At 36.4% G+C, this 15,712-nt stretch overlaps 1 protein-coding gene across 2 annotated transcripts in view; it reads right to left on the reverse strand.

Annotated features, from left to right (window-relative positions):
- Positions 1-874: 874 nt before the first annotated feature.
- The window catches only part of USP25 (ubiquitin specific peptidase 25), a 95,376-nt gene continuing 80,538 nt past the window's right edge, over positions 875-15,712 (reverse strand). The window contains exons 19-26 of one of the 2 annotated variants that reach the window (XM_071563138.1): positions 13,671-13,784; positions 11,774-11,869; positions 8,156-8,334; positions 7,309-7,387; positions 5,432-5,511; positions 2,795-2,918; positions 1,912-2,107; positions 875-1,471 (exon numbers count right to left, since the gene is read on the reverse strand). In XM_071563138.1, coding sequence (XP_071419239.1) covers positions 1,299-1,471; positions 1,912-2,107; positions 2,795-2,918; positions 5,432-5,511; positions 7,309-7,387; positions 8,156-8,334; positions 11,774-11,869; positions 13,671-13,784 — 1,041 coding nt within the window. In that variant the 3' untranslated portion in view covers positions 875-1,298. The remainder of the gene's footprint in view (positions 1,472-1,911; positions 2,108-2,794; positions 2,919-5,431; positions 5,512-7,308; positions 7,388-8,155; positions 8,335-11,773; positions 11,870-13,670; positions 13,785-15,712) is intronic. The other variant, XM_071563128.1, reaches the window with a different exon arrangement.

Genomic DNA, 15,712 nt, shown 5'->3' on the forward strand with positions numbered 1-15,712 from the left:
ACATAGATATTCAAATAAACACCACTTGAAAGCCTGTAAGGAAAAGAGGTGCCGCTCCAATAAAAACATACAAATAAATATTCACATATTTTACTGATCTAACACAAAATGTTCTCTATAAAGAGTAGGAATCAAAATAGTGTCAGGTAACAGGATTACCTAAGGACACATTAAATCTCTTTTTCCACAAAATAATAAGTTTCTTCATTAAAACCACAGTATTTCAGTTCTACAAAAGAAGACCAATAGATTTTTTTTTCCACATCCAATAGAAATTCAAATAGGACAAATAAAAGATTTCTGAGATATTTTGTTGCAACAATAGCAACCCATTTCAAGTAAGGAATTAATGTTAAGGTTTTATTTCTGGTCACTTACATGACTAAAATACCAATTGAAAATTGATTAATCCTTAAGCTTCATAAATTTCAGTTTTAAAAACCTTTATTTCCTCTACTTTAATCAATTTCTGGAAATTTTGCTCAGAGGGTAACATATTTCTACTGAAAATACTTTTTAATTTTTTTACTCTTTTTTTTTTCTGAGAACAGAAGGAAGGTGCCATTATTGTTTTGCTTCAGAAGCCAGTCTCTACTATTAGAAAAGACTTGGCATGGCCATTCACACACACGAAAGTGTTCGGGTGCAGTGCCATACAGATTGGTGAAGAATATACAAAAAAACATTGTGTATAATGTGACAATTTTTCAATATATTCACATACAGTCATCTCCGACTACCTGTATCTAAACTGGCCATAAATCCTGAAGAACCTTGTCTATAAAATTGAGTAACCCATCAATATTCTATATCTCTTCTAAAAATACCCGTATTTTACAATAATATACAAGGTATCTGCTTTCAAACACAGAAGTAGCCATAAATAAAACTTTATTCTTTCATTTCATTTACAAGCTACCAAGTACCATGTATTTACACAGCACTGGACACTTAAAGTAGTTGCAGTCACAAAATGATCCAGACAGCTATTGATAAAGTAAAGGATCTTAAGATAAAAGCAAAGTAATACTGTAACAGATAAATGGCAAAAAAAGCAGTTTTGCCATAATGATCAGACTTGCATGTTGCACCAATTCTGGTTGAAACGACTGAGGGCCATGCGATTCTCAGCTTTAATCGTTTGCAGTCTGGCTAAAGTTTGGACAGTCATTTCTCTTTTGCAATTATTAAAATAAAAAAGTTAAAAACTATAGCAGCAACAAGCAAACCCTGTGACAGGAAGGCAAGGTTTAAGAACTAAGAAAGTTTATACAATGTGCTTAGGAAGGTCGCAGAATTTATCTTCCATCGGCTGGAGTTCGACTGAGTGACAACATGATTCGGGCGTATCTTTCACACAGTTCATGTGTGGAGTAGGAGGGTAACTTTGGCGGGTCATTGAAACCTTTAATCTCTGTAGAACAATCTAGCAGTTTTGGCAGGAAATCTGTCAGCTTTTCTTGCAAGTTGGCTGCAAATCAAATGAGAAAAAAAGTGTAAGCATTTATGTCTGTATGTGGAATTCTCCCTTTTCTGCCCAATGTTGACTTTATTCTTACTGGTGGGTGGGAAGAGGAATTTTACTTGGAATAATCCACTTTCTACATTATCTACAAGCAGTAACTAGGACATACCAATTCCTAGTAAGATGTTGATATATATGCCCCTTCAGATGCTCTAACACCACAAATGTTTTTCCATTAAAAAAGTCAAGTTCCCCTTAAAACCTGATACCCTAGTGCAACATATGGAAAAACTTTTTATTTAAATGTATATGGGATTATTCAAAAGTCAGAGTAGCTCAAAAAACATTACCAAGGCTCAAAAGGTATGGGTTTGTTTACAGCCATAAGAAACATCGTATTTATAAAAAAGGTGCACAAGGGCCTTTTACCTTAACAAATTACTTACGTTCCATTTCTTGTCCAAGATAGGAACACCAGCGGTTTCTCATATCTTCCACAGCAACAATATCTTTCTCTTCCATTTCATCCACCAGTAGTAATGGCAAACATGGGACAATAAGCTCATTCATGATGATCAGGCCATTATTTACTTCCTGATCATCTCCCGATTCAAACAGTGCTGCGGCATGTTCATTTAGTTTCTTCATAAACCACCACAAAAAAGGAAAGCCTTTAAGTATATAGCATTTCACATTCTGCCATGCATCAGTTTTATCAGTTTGTTTTAAAGCACAGTCTTTCTACAAAATTACCTGGTAATTTGCATTAACCATGGCTGTCTCTTAATGTTTTCAGCAATGATACATATCCTCTACTAATCCACTTCACCTTGTGCTGTTCCTCAAGCCACTTCATTTCATACCTGCCAACTCCAACTTTGCAGATGTTCTTTTTAAGACTGAGATTCTATCACCTGCTTTTATTTTCTCGCTATTGTTAAAGGTGACATAACAAGGCAAAAATCCCTTGTTTCAGGCAAGGCATCATTGCTGATGCCTTCTACAATATGTGGTTCCCCATCAAACTATGGCAACAGGGTGAGTCTTCCCCAGGGCTGTCAACCACTGCTCCTACCTAGCCCAGATATCGTGGCAGTGAGCACACTATTTACAGTCATAACGAAAATGATTGATTATTTAAAAAAACCCCACCCCAAAAACCAGGGAAAAATGTTTTACTTTTGCTTTTTTTTCCTTACACAGGTCTAAGTATTAAATTTTAATTGAGGGAGATTTTGCTTCTGTCATACACGATGGCAACATTTTTCTCCTAATTAATTTTATTAAAGCTACGCAGCAAACTCAACATATACTTGACCCTTCACTTACTAGCAAACATTCTCGTCTGTAGTGAGATATCAGCTCTTCATCATGCCCCCTGTACGGGCCTTTAGACAAGAGTTCTTTGTTATTCTGGTAAGCATAGATAAGGTAGAGCAAGGCTTCCATATAGCTGAAGTGAAGAAACAAAAGAATTAGACGCAACATCCAGTTACCACCTGTTTCAGGGTAAGCACCATATTCCTCAAAGGATAGGTTACTCCATTTGCTTGATGTCTAGACCACCCCTTCCCACCAATCTCTTCATCATGTTTTTCTCTACCACACAGTTTTGTCTTTTACACATATAACCCTAATTAATTTTATTATTAGATTAGATCATTGCATATGAAATTTAATCCAAAGATCACCAAAACCAACAGGCATCACTTCACTCATTTCAAAACCAGCTTTGGATAGGCCTTGAGTATACATAAAAACTGTGTGCATTTATGTCACATTATGTTTGAGGTTCTGTTGCCATAAATCTCTTCATAGCATTCAGCACCTCAGCAAGTAAGATTTAAAGCTGTCACCTTATTTCTAAAACATAAACTGTGAATTTTTAAGCCTCGCTAGCTTTAAGTTCTTCCAAAGTACTGAAATCTGATGTGATGGAAGAAGCCACAAAAGCACTATAAAAACAGAAGTGCTGCTAAAACTGTTGATATTTCTGTCTTTAATCTAAATGCAGAAGATAAATACAAGCCTAATTGGTAGAAAAGGAGTAAGAGAGGACTCCAGAACCCAGACAGAGTTGACAGAGATCCTTTCAAGCACAAAATAACAATCTCTCCTCACACTGCTGTGTGTCATTTCCAGCAGGCACTTGAAATGGTTAATTTTCTGACTTTCAGAAACCCCGTTATGACAGACAGGCACTGAAAGTAGCTCAGGCAGCTGCCCTAAAAACAAGCACTTTGTTATTTTGTTTTTAATCAAATTTAAAAAAATCTAGGAAGAGACATTTCCTAAGGCAGTGGCTAAAGGAATGGTACATGGTGCACTCACTCATCTCCTAGTGAGAACATGAGGTCATGTGGTTGAAGTTGAAATTACCAAAACCAAACCACCAAACTACTGAAAAAGGCTGAAACTACTGAAACTATACCAAACTAAAGAAAAATGCTGTTCAGCACAGAGCAGAAACCTGTGCTTTGCTCCCTCCCCTGCAGCATGATCACAATATATTATGTCAAGAAGAGAATTAGTGAAAACATTGGTATTTTACAGTTGGAGGGCCAGTACCAAGGAACTTGAAGATCTCCCATTCCTGATTACAAGCTCAGAGCATGCATGAAGTATGGCGGGAACAAGGAGGGTTTCTCTAAGCCATACTGATCCTGGCTGACATTTTTGCTTCCTTATGGAATGAAGCAACACCAGAGTGATTATTTTTCAAGTAAGCAGGCAATCTTCTGATTAACCTTTGTACATAAATTGTTTAAGACTGCCAAGCTAGCATATTGCAATTTAGATTATTAATTAATGTACTATTTATTACATGTTAGCAACCAGAAGACAAAGCAAGGCTATGGGCTCCCAGTGTTAGCCACTATGCAAAGACATAACTTGTCACAAAGGCAAGGCACTGCCTTTTCCAATCAATTTTTTCCCATTTTGTTAGAGGCCTTTCTTTTTCAGGGGATGCAAGACAAGGAAGAGAAATCTGAGGCAATTTACTACACAACTGGGAACAAAGAACTAAATTTGATCCCCACTATAAATTTTCTTACCATGAAAAAAATCAGTGATTGACTACAGAACTGTTTCCAAAATAAAAAATTCCTACCACTGAATTCTCAATTTTCACCCCACAGATGTCAGCCACTGGATATTCTGCAACTAATGGCTTCAATTCCTTTGGCTGGGCAGGGGAGGAAGAGGTACTTTTGAACAATTCTGGTTTGAGACATTTATTCTTAATTCCCATTGAGGGATTTTCTTATGAGAATTGATCAATTCTCATTTTAAGACATTTATACTGTAATCACCATCTTTGTGGAATGTGTAGATCAGAATACATTTTAGCTGTAGTGCATTAAAAGTCACCAATTTCATACAGCCACAATTCCTGACTTGGTTCAGAAAGAGAAGGGAATGAATCACTATGAAACTAAGAACAATCAGCTACAATCATGACAGCTATGCGTGATTGTTTTTTCCTGACCTTTTGAGCCCATCACAGGCGGAGTTTTGGCTCAGACAAATGCAGAAGGCAAAACTTTGATCAGTGGGAAGACCCAGTAAAAAAGCAGGTAAAGCAGGGACTTGGCTAATGTGATTGCTGATGAAAGCAGATAAATGTATGTGCACATGTGACACCAGATAAGGAAGATTTTCATGGCTGAAGGTTACCCAAAGCACTTAAGATTAGGAGAGAAGGAAGAATAAGAAAGCATGTGGAGGGTGCTCTGAAAAGTACCCATGGCTTGGTAAGACATTGGAAATGGAGATTAGGAACAGGAAGATATTTGAGGCTTTGAGGTAGATGCAAGACTGAAGACATTAACAGACCAAATAAATGCTTAACTGAAATGAATAATACATTAAACATTTTTTAATTCAAAAAATAGCTTTACTTATCAATGTTATATTTGCCTTTATATCAACTCTACTACATTTGAGTTCCATACTAACACTTACCTCTTTTTTTGGAAAAACTCCAATCCTACCATAAGAAACATGGTTGTTTCCTTGAAATGTCTATAGTCTTGATGCCATCTCTGCATATAAGAAAGGGTAAATAGAATTTCATCCACACACATGAAATATAATTTGGTTTTTTATACATCCCCACCCTCCACTTTAGTCTTGAATACTTACAGTAAGTGCTAAGGACCCTTAGCAAGCTTACATATGTGAAAAGTCCACCTGAATCCCCCCTCCCTCAGCAAAAGGAACATCCCTAAATAGCTAAAACATTTCTAGATAAGATTATTCTTACAGAATGCATTACTATCTGAAAGGAACACAAAACATCTTTGGAGAACCACAGTCAGAATTTTATGAGATCCCCTCTTTTTCTTCCCTACACTACATTCAATTATTTATTCAGGAAGTGTAAGAAAGTTTTTTCATGTACTAAATGTTAAGCTTCACTTTCAATACAAGAATGACATAGAAAAAGGCTGAACACTTTTACAGGGGATGTGCCAAAAAGCCCAAATGCAGCTCAGCCTGTGGAGATGTTGGTACTGGAGCAGAACATTTATCTTACTGCCTCACCATTTATACAAAGTGAGTACTGGTCCACTTACAGGTAAAAACTCTAAGAGAGAAAGACACTTTTTCTACAGTGGGTTAGATGTCAACTTTCAATTGTGCATTAGAGATAAAATAAGGAACAGCACAACATAAAACACAGCTTCTTACAGAGTCAACAGAAAGCTTGAGAAAGGGTCCATAAAATGCCAACTCAATATACAGAACTAATACTGACACAATCTATGAAGAAACCACTGTCTGCTTTGGGAGCTAAAAAAAGGGCTCATATCTGCAGGGGAACAGAAGGTACCCCCATGCCTCACTCTAAAAGCTAAGTCCAGAATTGTTTATTCTTGCTGTCCTTCTGAAAATGGTAAAATGTTGAACCCTGAACATCTGGAAAAATAAAAACAGAAATGCCACTTTAAGGGCCCTTTTCCATCAGAGGCTAAAGAGGGCACACTGTAATGTGTATCTATGGTAGGTCCTGGACATGGTAATGAGAAGTGACAATTAAATATTTTTCATTTGGTTTGTGAGGAAAAGATTACTCCCACCGTCCTCCAAAACAAGTTGTTCGAACCTGACAGCACAACAATGCAGTGTAAGTGGTGCACTGGAATCTGCCTAGGACATAAATATCCACTATTCAGGGGTCTTAATGAACAGTATTAAACAGAGTTGAAGCTGATGTTGTAAAACCAGCTACAGGCTTAGCTTTAAATTTAAAATGAATTGTTTTGGCAAATATTAGTCACCATTATTTAATACCAAAGATTCACTCTTACTTTATCTCCAAGTTTTTCTCAACAACACAGGAGGAAAAATTAAATGCATAAGCTGGCTATGTACAAACAGCAAACAAAGAAATCTGCTGGTCATAAGAAAAGGGGAATGTCCACAGAAATAGCTGGAGGAAAAGAACCAACATGACTGTGCCTGCTACCCAGTTCTCAAGATGAGTAAGGCTGGGCTTAGACCACTCTCACACCTTCACTGCCAGCTGTGTCTGCCTAGAGAAAGCCAGTTGGCTCATAAGGTGATAAACTACAAAATATTGTTAGTGACGTCAAGACACGTTAATGAACTAAGGACAGACTCCAACCTGGCATTTATTTATGGCTTAAACATTGGAATTACACCTGTGGAAAAAAAACAGCTTTAGACCAGCAGCAGCCTTTGGAGAAACAAATGGTCTTTCAATAACCAGTTTTAACTCCTCAGTGCAAGATAAGAAGAAATTTGTGAAGACCAAACTCCGCTTACTGATAACTATTTCACATTAAAACTTAATTTCAAGCATAAGAAATACTGACCTCATATTCCTCCATGTTTACTTCATCTGGCTTTATCATTTCAAGCTTGGCTTGAGCAACCTTCATTATGTTACGGCACCTTACAAAAAATGCAACAAGAAATCATGAAATATTACTGGAAATTCACAGACAAATTATCCCTACAAGACAGCAGCTTCAAACAGTACGAGCTAAGCCTTATGCAAAAGAGTATGAAAATGTTATGCATCTTTATTATGAATAGTATAACTGGCAGGAGAGAGCATACTTTTGAAGTAGGTGTCATGGAGGCCTGTGCTATTTAAAGGATTATTTCTTGTTTTATTCCTTCTTGTTTTTCTAATCTTTCTTTTTAAAGTTCAGATGGCTTGAAACACCCCGACATTTACTTTGCAGAAGTTTAGAAGATAATTCACTACAAAGAAATCAGACTAATATCTTCTAACTTGCAATTTTTGTCTATTTCTGTAACTAAATAGATGGAATTTTGAGTGGAATCGGGACAATGCCTTGCTTTCAGGTCAGTTACTCACCTAGCATGTAAGGCTTTGCTGGCTTGCAGGGCAATGAGGAAATGTACAGTGAAAGAAGGTACAGAAATCTATGTGTAAAATTATGAACAACACTGAGTATTTCTCCTTATTTCATATGAATAGAAACCCAACTTCTTGATTACTCTTTCTATAGAGACTTTTATAAAGATGATACATTTTACAAAGTATACTTGCAAGCCATTAACTAGGAGATAAAGTCAACTAAAGTCACCAGCCTTCCCTCTATTACAAATATCAGCTGAATATGAAGGGATGTCTCCAAACATTGGATGACACCTGCGAGCACAAGAAATGAGGCGTGCAGATCTTATTACCTTTCGTCAAAGCTAAGATTGTGATCTCCAAACTGTTCCAGTAATGTTCTCTCAATTATCTTCTTTGGTGCCTGGTTTTGGATGAAGTAAACAATTGCATGACGCAAACGATAATCACATTCAGGTGGTGGATCTTCCTGGGCTAATTTTAGCAAACGTGTGTATTCCAATTTAATTGCCTACATAATTTAAAAAGAAAAAAAAAGAGACATTATTTCTTCTGGCTTTTAACTCAAGCGTCACAAACACTAACAAGATAATTCACATCCCATGGCATTTTGCCTATAAAATAATTTTTTAACAGTTCAATAGTTCACCCTTCTAAGAAGTCTAAACTATGTTTTAAAGTAAAAGGAAGCAAACAAACAAACAAAAAAGAATAAAAAAGAAAAAACCCAGAAAATTTGTGAAGTCATTCTTTTTTTTTAAAATTAAGCCTGCCAAAATCCCAGGCAAACTTCAAAAGCAATTCCAATCCTGTGCTACGTCTGCCTAAGACAAGATTTATCCAGTCCTTTGAGGTTTCTTTAAGGATTTACTGTCCAAAACCAGTATCAGATGCCCAATACTTTACTTGAATAAATTTCCTGAAGTCTCACAAGGTTAAAAAAGTACCCTTAATATATAGTTAAAATGCAAATCCATGAATCAAATAAATTTTACAGGAAGTTAAATGAACATGTATGATTTTGGAAACACTAAGTGAAAATGTGAATGTCTCAACAAAAATCAAATTATAGGATTTCTAAAGACAATAATAATTCAATATGAACATTGTTAGTCTCTTCTAGGACAGGATGGAGCCCTCACTGAGTATTTTAAGTCAACTTTAAAGGTCATCAGAAGTGCTTATGTTTCCAGCTTTGCCATCACATAAGATTTTAATAATTTTTTATGTTCATTAGATTTTATTCCATGGAATTATACATCACGAACAAGAACAACAATTGGGAAAACTCTGACAAATGTTAATGCGTTCCATAATATCTCTCTCAAAACAGAGAGGTGATCAGATTGTCTCCTAACACATTAGCAAATTTTCAATACAATGTATGCACAAATAATGCCCCAAATAATGCCCCAAAGCAGTTCAGTATTTCAAACTCTTTTACGTTGTAATACCTGGCAGCAGCAGGTAACTCCTTGATGTTAAACTATCAGAAATTTGGGCTCCCATCCTCTACTTGCACACATTTTGTTTCAAGACTAAATATATGAGTAGGATAATAATCCTACAGGCTTAAACACAGAGCATGTGGAGAACTTTAAAACTTGACAGTTCAGAATCAGTATCTTTAAATACTCATCACATGCATTACCATTAAAAAGAAAGTTTGGGAGAACATTATAAATGACGAAAGCCAGAGAGTTACTATTATCTTACATCAGAAGTTCTACCATTAGAAAGCCAACATGGATAACAGTTAAACCCAGTTTATTGGGGTAGGCCAAAAGCAAAAAGAAATTACTACTAGACAGTTAATTTTTTATATATTTACTTAGAAGTAGGGAGAAAAGCAACACAAAATATATTCATATTTATAATAATATGGTATAATACAGATTCAGAAACCCTATGTACAATGAAAAAGTAACACTTTTTTACACAGAACACAGGGAAAAGGGACAGTAGAAAAGAAGTATCACGGCAAACATTCTGCAAGGGCTGTCTATAAAGTTTAAAGAAGGATGATTGTAAGACATCATTGATCAAGAAATATTTGAGCCTTAGTCATGTCCTAAGCCTGGAGTGAAACCTTGGCAGCTGACCCACATCAAAGGGGTTTCACCTGGGTTACACTAAAACAAAGGTTTAGAACCCCCCCCCAAAATTTTCTGGAAACACTAATTTCATAAAAAACAAGTGCAAAGAAAGACGGACTATAACAGTATTAAAAATACAGAAGCGCTTACAATAAGGTTATGAAGAAACCCTGAGATTAGTGCACGTTGTTAAAACTTGGTTGCAATAATGCCAAGGTCATGGGTTCAATCCCCTGTGTGGGCCATTGACTTGAGTTGGACTCGATGATCCTTGTGGGTCCCTTCCAAATCAGAATATTCTGTGATTCTGATTCTACATTAAAATGTGGAATTTCATCTGATAAATCTCAAAACCCGAATTCTGTTACTAAGGAGGACCACTTCATCCAAATGTGTTCATACTAATTCATTCCTTGAAAATGAACCACATTCCACCTCTTCTAAGCCATTGCAAACATGATTTAGTGGAAAATGAGTAAAGAAAGTTTTCTACTTTCCAATAATTTGGTGTCAAAATATTTTCTAATTCGAAGATGAATTCTGTCCCTGATGAAGCAAAAGTTTTTAAGCATTCAAAATCAAAGACTGGAAAACATCACAACTGAGTATTGTTTTGATAACTCTGAAGCACTAAATATACTTTTATTTTGAACTATATTTCTGTTTTAAAACTATGAAAACACCCTCCATATTAAAAAACAATAATTAGGTATAATTAAACCTTCTGGTAAGGAATGACCTGATCAAATGAGTGGGGTTTTTTCAACTTAAAAAAACCCAAACAACTGACATTTTTATTAAGTAGTAAGCTTGGGAAAAAAAACAAAACAAACCAAAACAAAAAAATGACCAGCACTGAATCCCTTACAAACGCTGTTTCACTCAACAGAGGCTCTGGCAGGTGTCTCTCCATTCCCTGAGGGCAGGCACAGTTAACAGAGACAACTCTGCAAACATATGTTATGGTCATAACCTTTCCCTAAGTATCCATTACAAACCCCCACACAAACAGAAAAACAAACCAACCCATGAGATTTCAATTTCCTCACCAAGGGGTTGGAGAACTTGGTGGTGATGACAGGGGATTTTGATTGTTTGGGGCTTTGGGGTTTTTAGAATTTCTTCTAGTGGAACTACACAGTAACAATTAAGAAGAAAACAGGCTGCTACTCAACGACAAGCAAGAAATTTCATCCTTCTCTTCAGATCACATTTGAGAGGATTTTACATCATATCAAAGTAATTCCTGTTCTAATACCCTAAAAATTCAAAAGACTATGAGCTAAAAGTGCTCAGAAGTTTGTGTATTTGCAAAAACCAACACATTTTAAAATCTGGCATCATTGTGAAGAGCAAAAGCCACAACAAGCATGATGTCTAATTCCCAATTAAAAAAAATATAATAAATAGTATTAACACCCATGCAGTTACACAAAAGAAAGTAATTTAGATATATTAAAAATCTTAAGAAATGTATCTTTAAAGTAAACAACAAATGACTAAACACTAATGCCCCTGGGTGAAAAAACTGATGTCCTGAAGAGCCAAGCAAAGGCAGAGGTTTTGTCAATAAAAAGGAGGGGCAAGACATCTTCTTATTGACTACACATCCAGGTTTCATGTTACTATTATTTTAATCACTGTTATTAGACAGCTAAAATGCAGCAAGGTATATAAGCTACTGATACCAATAGGGCAAATATCGTATTTGTCAAGGGAGAAATATCTACATGGAGAGCTGATATAGAGAAATCTGTATAGATGCTGGAAAAGACTTAATATACAAAGGTTAGAGAGAGTAGCATATCTAACAAGAAAAGTCAGGGGAGAAAAAGTTGAAAATGTTAGTTGTACCTTAAAGAACCCTGCTTCTGGCCCACACCTGTCATAAACATTCCTGGCTTTACCTATAGCCATGATAATACCTTGCATGTTCGGGGTCAGCATGACCTGCCACAAGGGATTTAAGGTAAAAGTTTTGAATGATTATTATTTTAATGACCAAATTCAATATGCTTTTAGTCTCATGCAAGATAAAAGAGCAGCTTAATGCATGCATACACTGAAAATGGCACATTTCAATACAGATCTGGTGTGCATATTCTGCAAATCAAATCATGGCATGTGTATATAGTTTTACTGTAGCAATATTAAAGGAATCTTATGAAAAAAAAAAACTGAAGAGAACTGTGTCAAAAAAGTTACATGGTCCAAATTTTCCAGGAAAGGAAACATGCATCGTTCAGCATTAGTATCCAGCAGAAACTGCACACTGAATAAGTGCTACCCATGGCCAAAGGATTAGAGAAAAATCATCCAATCACACTACATTAAAACCACAGTAAACCACACCCCCTGTATTTTATGCATATTTCAACATCAAAATAAGAGACTCATTGTTGCAAATGCAATTGCTCTCTGAAGCATCTGCAGGCCTTCTTAAACATCAAACCCAAAACAATTAACAAACACAAAGCCAAACATAAGACACACAGCTCACAGGTATTCACACCAGTTACATACAATCTGATACATCCAGATCACTCTGAAAAGCCTTTCCCCTTTGTTAACTAAGAGCAAATACAAACTCTCCCTCTCTCTCTGGTATAGCTGGCACAGCAAGAAAAGATGAAGCACCTTTAACTCCCTGCAAGAGCTTCCTGCATATAAAAACATTAAAAAAAAAGTCAATACACTTACAAAATGAACAGGGAAATAGGCAAGAAAGTTTTCTGCTAGAAAGACAACAGCATAGGGACAACAGTGACAGAAAAAACCAAAACAAAAAAGCAGGTCACTATATGAGGTTAAGTCCTCATGTCTTTAAAGGTGGAGACTTCACATCTGTGAGAAGCCAAACTCAGGGTGATGATGCCAATTAACTCATTTTATTCCCCATCCCATAATCCCACTTATAACTGATCACAATTCCAGGGCAGAATGACCTGAAATATCCATTTGCCTAAAGATAAAGCTCTCCAGAGCCATCCAAAAACACGTGCTCAGACACCTGAAAATATGGGCTACCACAACACTGTCCCCAATCAAAATATTCACAGAGTAAGATGCGTCAGGGCAGGGCAGTTTGATTACCTGGTAATGTTGCTTTTTACTGCTAAAATAGAGAAGCAAAAAATTATGTCTCAGAATAACAATGGGCATCTCATTTATTCCTCAAGTAGTAAAAGGTACATGCACTCCCCTGGGCCTGACCTGAGAAAAAAAGTTTGTGTTTGGGTTTTTTTTAAGCTTTGCAAGAGTCAACTCCACCTGCCATATCAGTTTCAGCTTATTTCCATGGATAATTTAATCCTTAAAGCCTGAAAAGCTTAACCTTCACAAATAAGAGATCAGACTTGAATATAAGTTTTATTGAACTGACATGGAAGCACAAACATTAAGAACAACACTCACTGTCCTGTCACTTTTTAAATAATGGAGCAGTGTGCAGTCTTATCACCAGCATTTTGAAGGCCACCTGGCCTAACACAAACATTCAACTTCCACAGCTGAAAAGACAAATACACCTCCAGTGTAAATGGTACCATGCAAAGCGTGCCCAATTAGAGTAGGTAGTGCTTTCCTTTCATATTTCATTACAAATTAAGATATTAAGATTACAAATCGCTAAGCATTTAGTTTTGCTGAGATCTGTTAAGTGTCACGATGTGCAAACATGCCAAAAATTCTCATCAGGCAGCACAAGAAAGCACCGAGGAGGAGCGGTGCACAGAACTGCAATCAAAGGTACCTCATCGTCATAACCCCCCTCCTCTGACTCAATCACAAAAGTCCCTACATCAGGAATCGCCACCTCTACAACTCGCTGGTTAGGAGCTGGTTGAGCTGGGGCATTATCAGAGCTCTGCAGAAGAAAACCATTATCAGTATGTGTTTGGGGAAAAAAATAGTAATAATCAGAAAATACAGAAAATTATAGAGAGATGCAAATTGACAGGCTGATCTGCTACAATGATGTGCACTGCTGAAATGCTGAAAAAATTAAGATACTGAGAATATAAGTGATAACTCTAATATTTAAGCAGAACACTTCAAAGTTAAGCCATAATTATTAAAAATATTTCATTCATTCCTTATTCACTAATTTTATCTTTACAGGTTGGTATACCAATATTGCAACTAACATCTGTTGCAGATCTAAGGCAGTTGACAAAAGATGAGTGTATGAACTACCAATTCTTATATGTTTCACACAAAAATTGCTGAATATATCATAATATCACAGAATGATTTGTATTGAAAAGGACCTTAAAGATCATCTAGTTCCAACGATACCACCCACTAAATGAGGTTGCTCTGAGTTTCATACAACCTGGCTTGAACACGGCCAGGTAAGATCCATCATACCTGAAATACCTTTTGAATTCATAGTAAAGAATGGAAAGAAGCCAAAGGGTAACATTTCCTGATGTTCTGGTGGGGGGAAAAAACCCAAACAACAACAAAAAAACCCTTTAACAATCAAGACATTTTAAAGAATATTTAAAGGTTCATTCAACAGATTTATTTCTTTAGAAGACTAATTAAATAGTAAATCGGGGAAGATTATGCTCATCACTGAAATTCTTGCTATGTTAATATAAGTTTTAAACAACAATGGATACAAATGTCAACTCCTATGGTTTAATCACTGAATGACAGGCAGTTGGCAATATTTTCAGAACTTAAACCTTGACTCTAATTCTAAGCAATCACAGAGTGCCATGTTACTTCTGCAACTATAACAATAGTCTCATTTTTTAACAAGGATTCCAGAAACATACACAGTATCTATTTACACCCAACACTGTATATATACAAAGGAAGACTAAAATCAGAGGGCAGAAAAAAGAGAAAAAAAGGGCAGAAAATGGACAAAATGAACATGTGATGAATAATCTACAATCCTGTTTGATACATATTCTGATGTTGGCTTGCTTTCTTTTAAAAAATGGACAAACAAAAAGAGGAGGATGCATGTCTGAATGCATATGGAAGCAGCATAATTAGAAAGCACACTGATACACTGAGGAAAAACAATTCTGCCTAAGTGAAATTTGGTTATATAGAGAGCAGCTTTTAAACATTAACATAGTACCTTCAGGTTAGCTTGAAATTTGCTTTAGATTGTAACAGCTGAAGTACAGTTGTTTGTAAATAAAAGAGTTTGCGTGGTTTAGGTTTTTTTCGTTTACATTTTACAAGACCCATCCATCTTGCTGCAGGGATAACACTGCAGTAAGACAACCTGCATCTGTCTCATCAACCCTATTGCAGTGACTCCATGTGGTTCCTCAGCCAGGGTTTTATGAAGCCCTAAGGCTGGCCACTGTGCAAGCTGTCATTACCCTGAACTAAAACACTTGATCCATGGAATAAGTCTGTAAGATTCTTTCACATCCCACTGGGATGGATGCAGACAGCCCTAGAAAGAGGGACAGCATTATTATATTTTATCATGTTTTTGGTATCTTCATAGCTACCCCTTCAGCTGGAGGTAACGCATATTAAACAGGCTCCCCTTAACCTGTCCTGGGTTCTGAGAACTCAGAAAAAAATCAGATATGCAGTAGCCTAAAGCATTGACAATACAGCATCTTTTCACACAGGGCTAGGTCAGTTTCCCTGTTGTCTGACTTCAGTTTAGCAGAGAAAGTGTTTCCCTGCTTTCCTGACTCCACAGGAGCGAGGGGTGGAAAACACAGCAGGTCAACAAGTTGTCAGACACTCAAAGGCTTTAAGAGGACTTCCCTGTCAGCCCAAAAATACCTGTGGCTAGACTGCTTCTGTTCA

Source organism: Pithys albifrons, chromosome 1 (assembly GCF_047495875.1).
Source record: "Pithys albifrons albifrons isolate INPA30051 chromosome 1, PitAlb_v1, whole genome shotgun sequence".
NCBI classification, from domain to species: domain Eukaryota; kingdom Metazoa; phylum Chordata; class Aves; order Passeriformes; family Thamnophilidae; genus Pithys; species Pithys albifrons.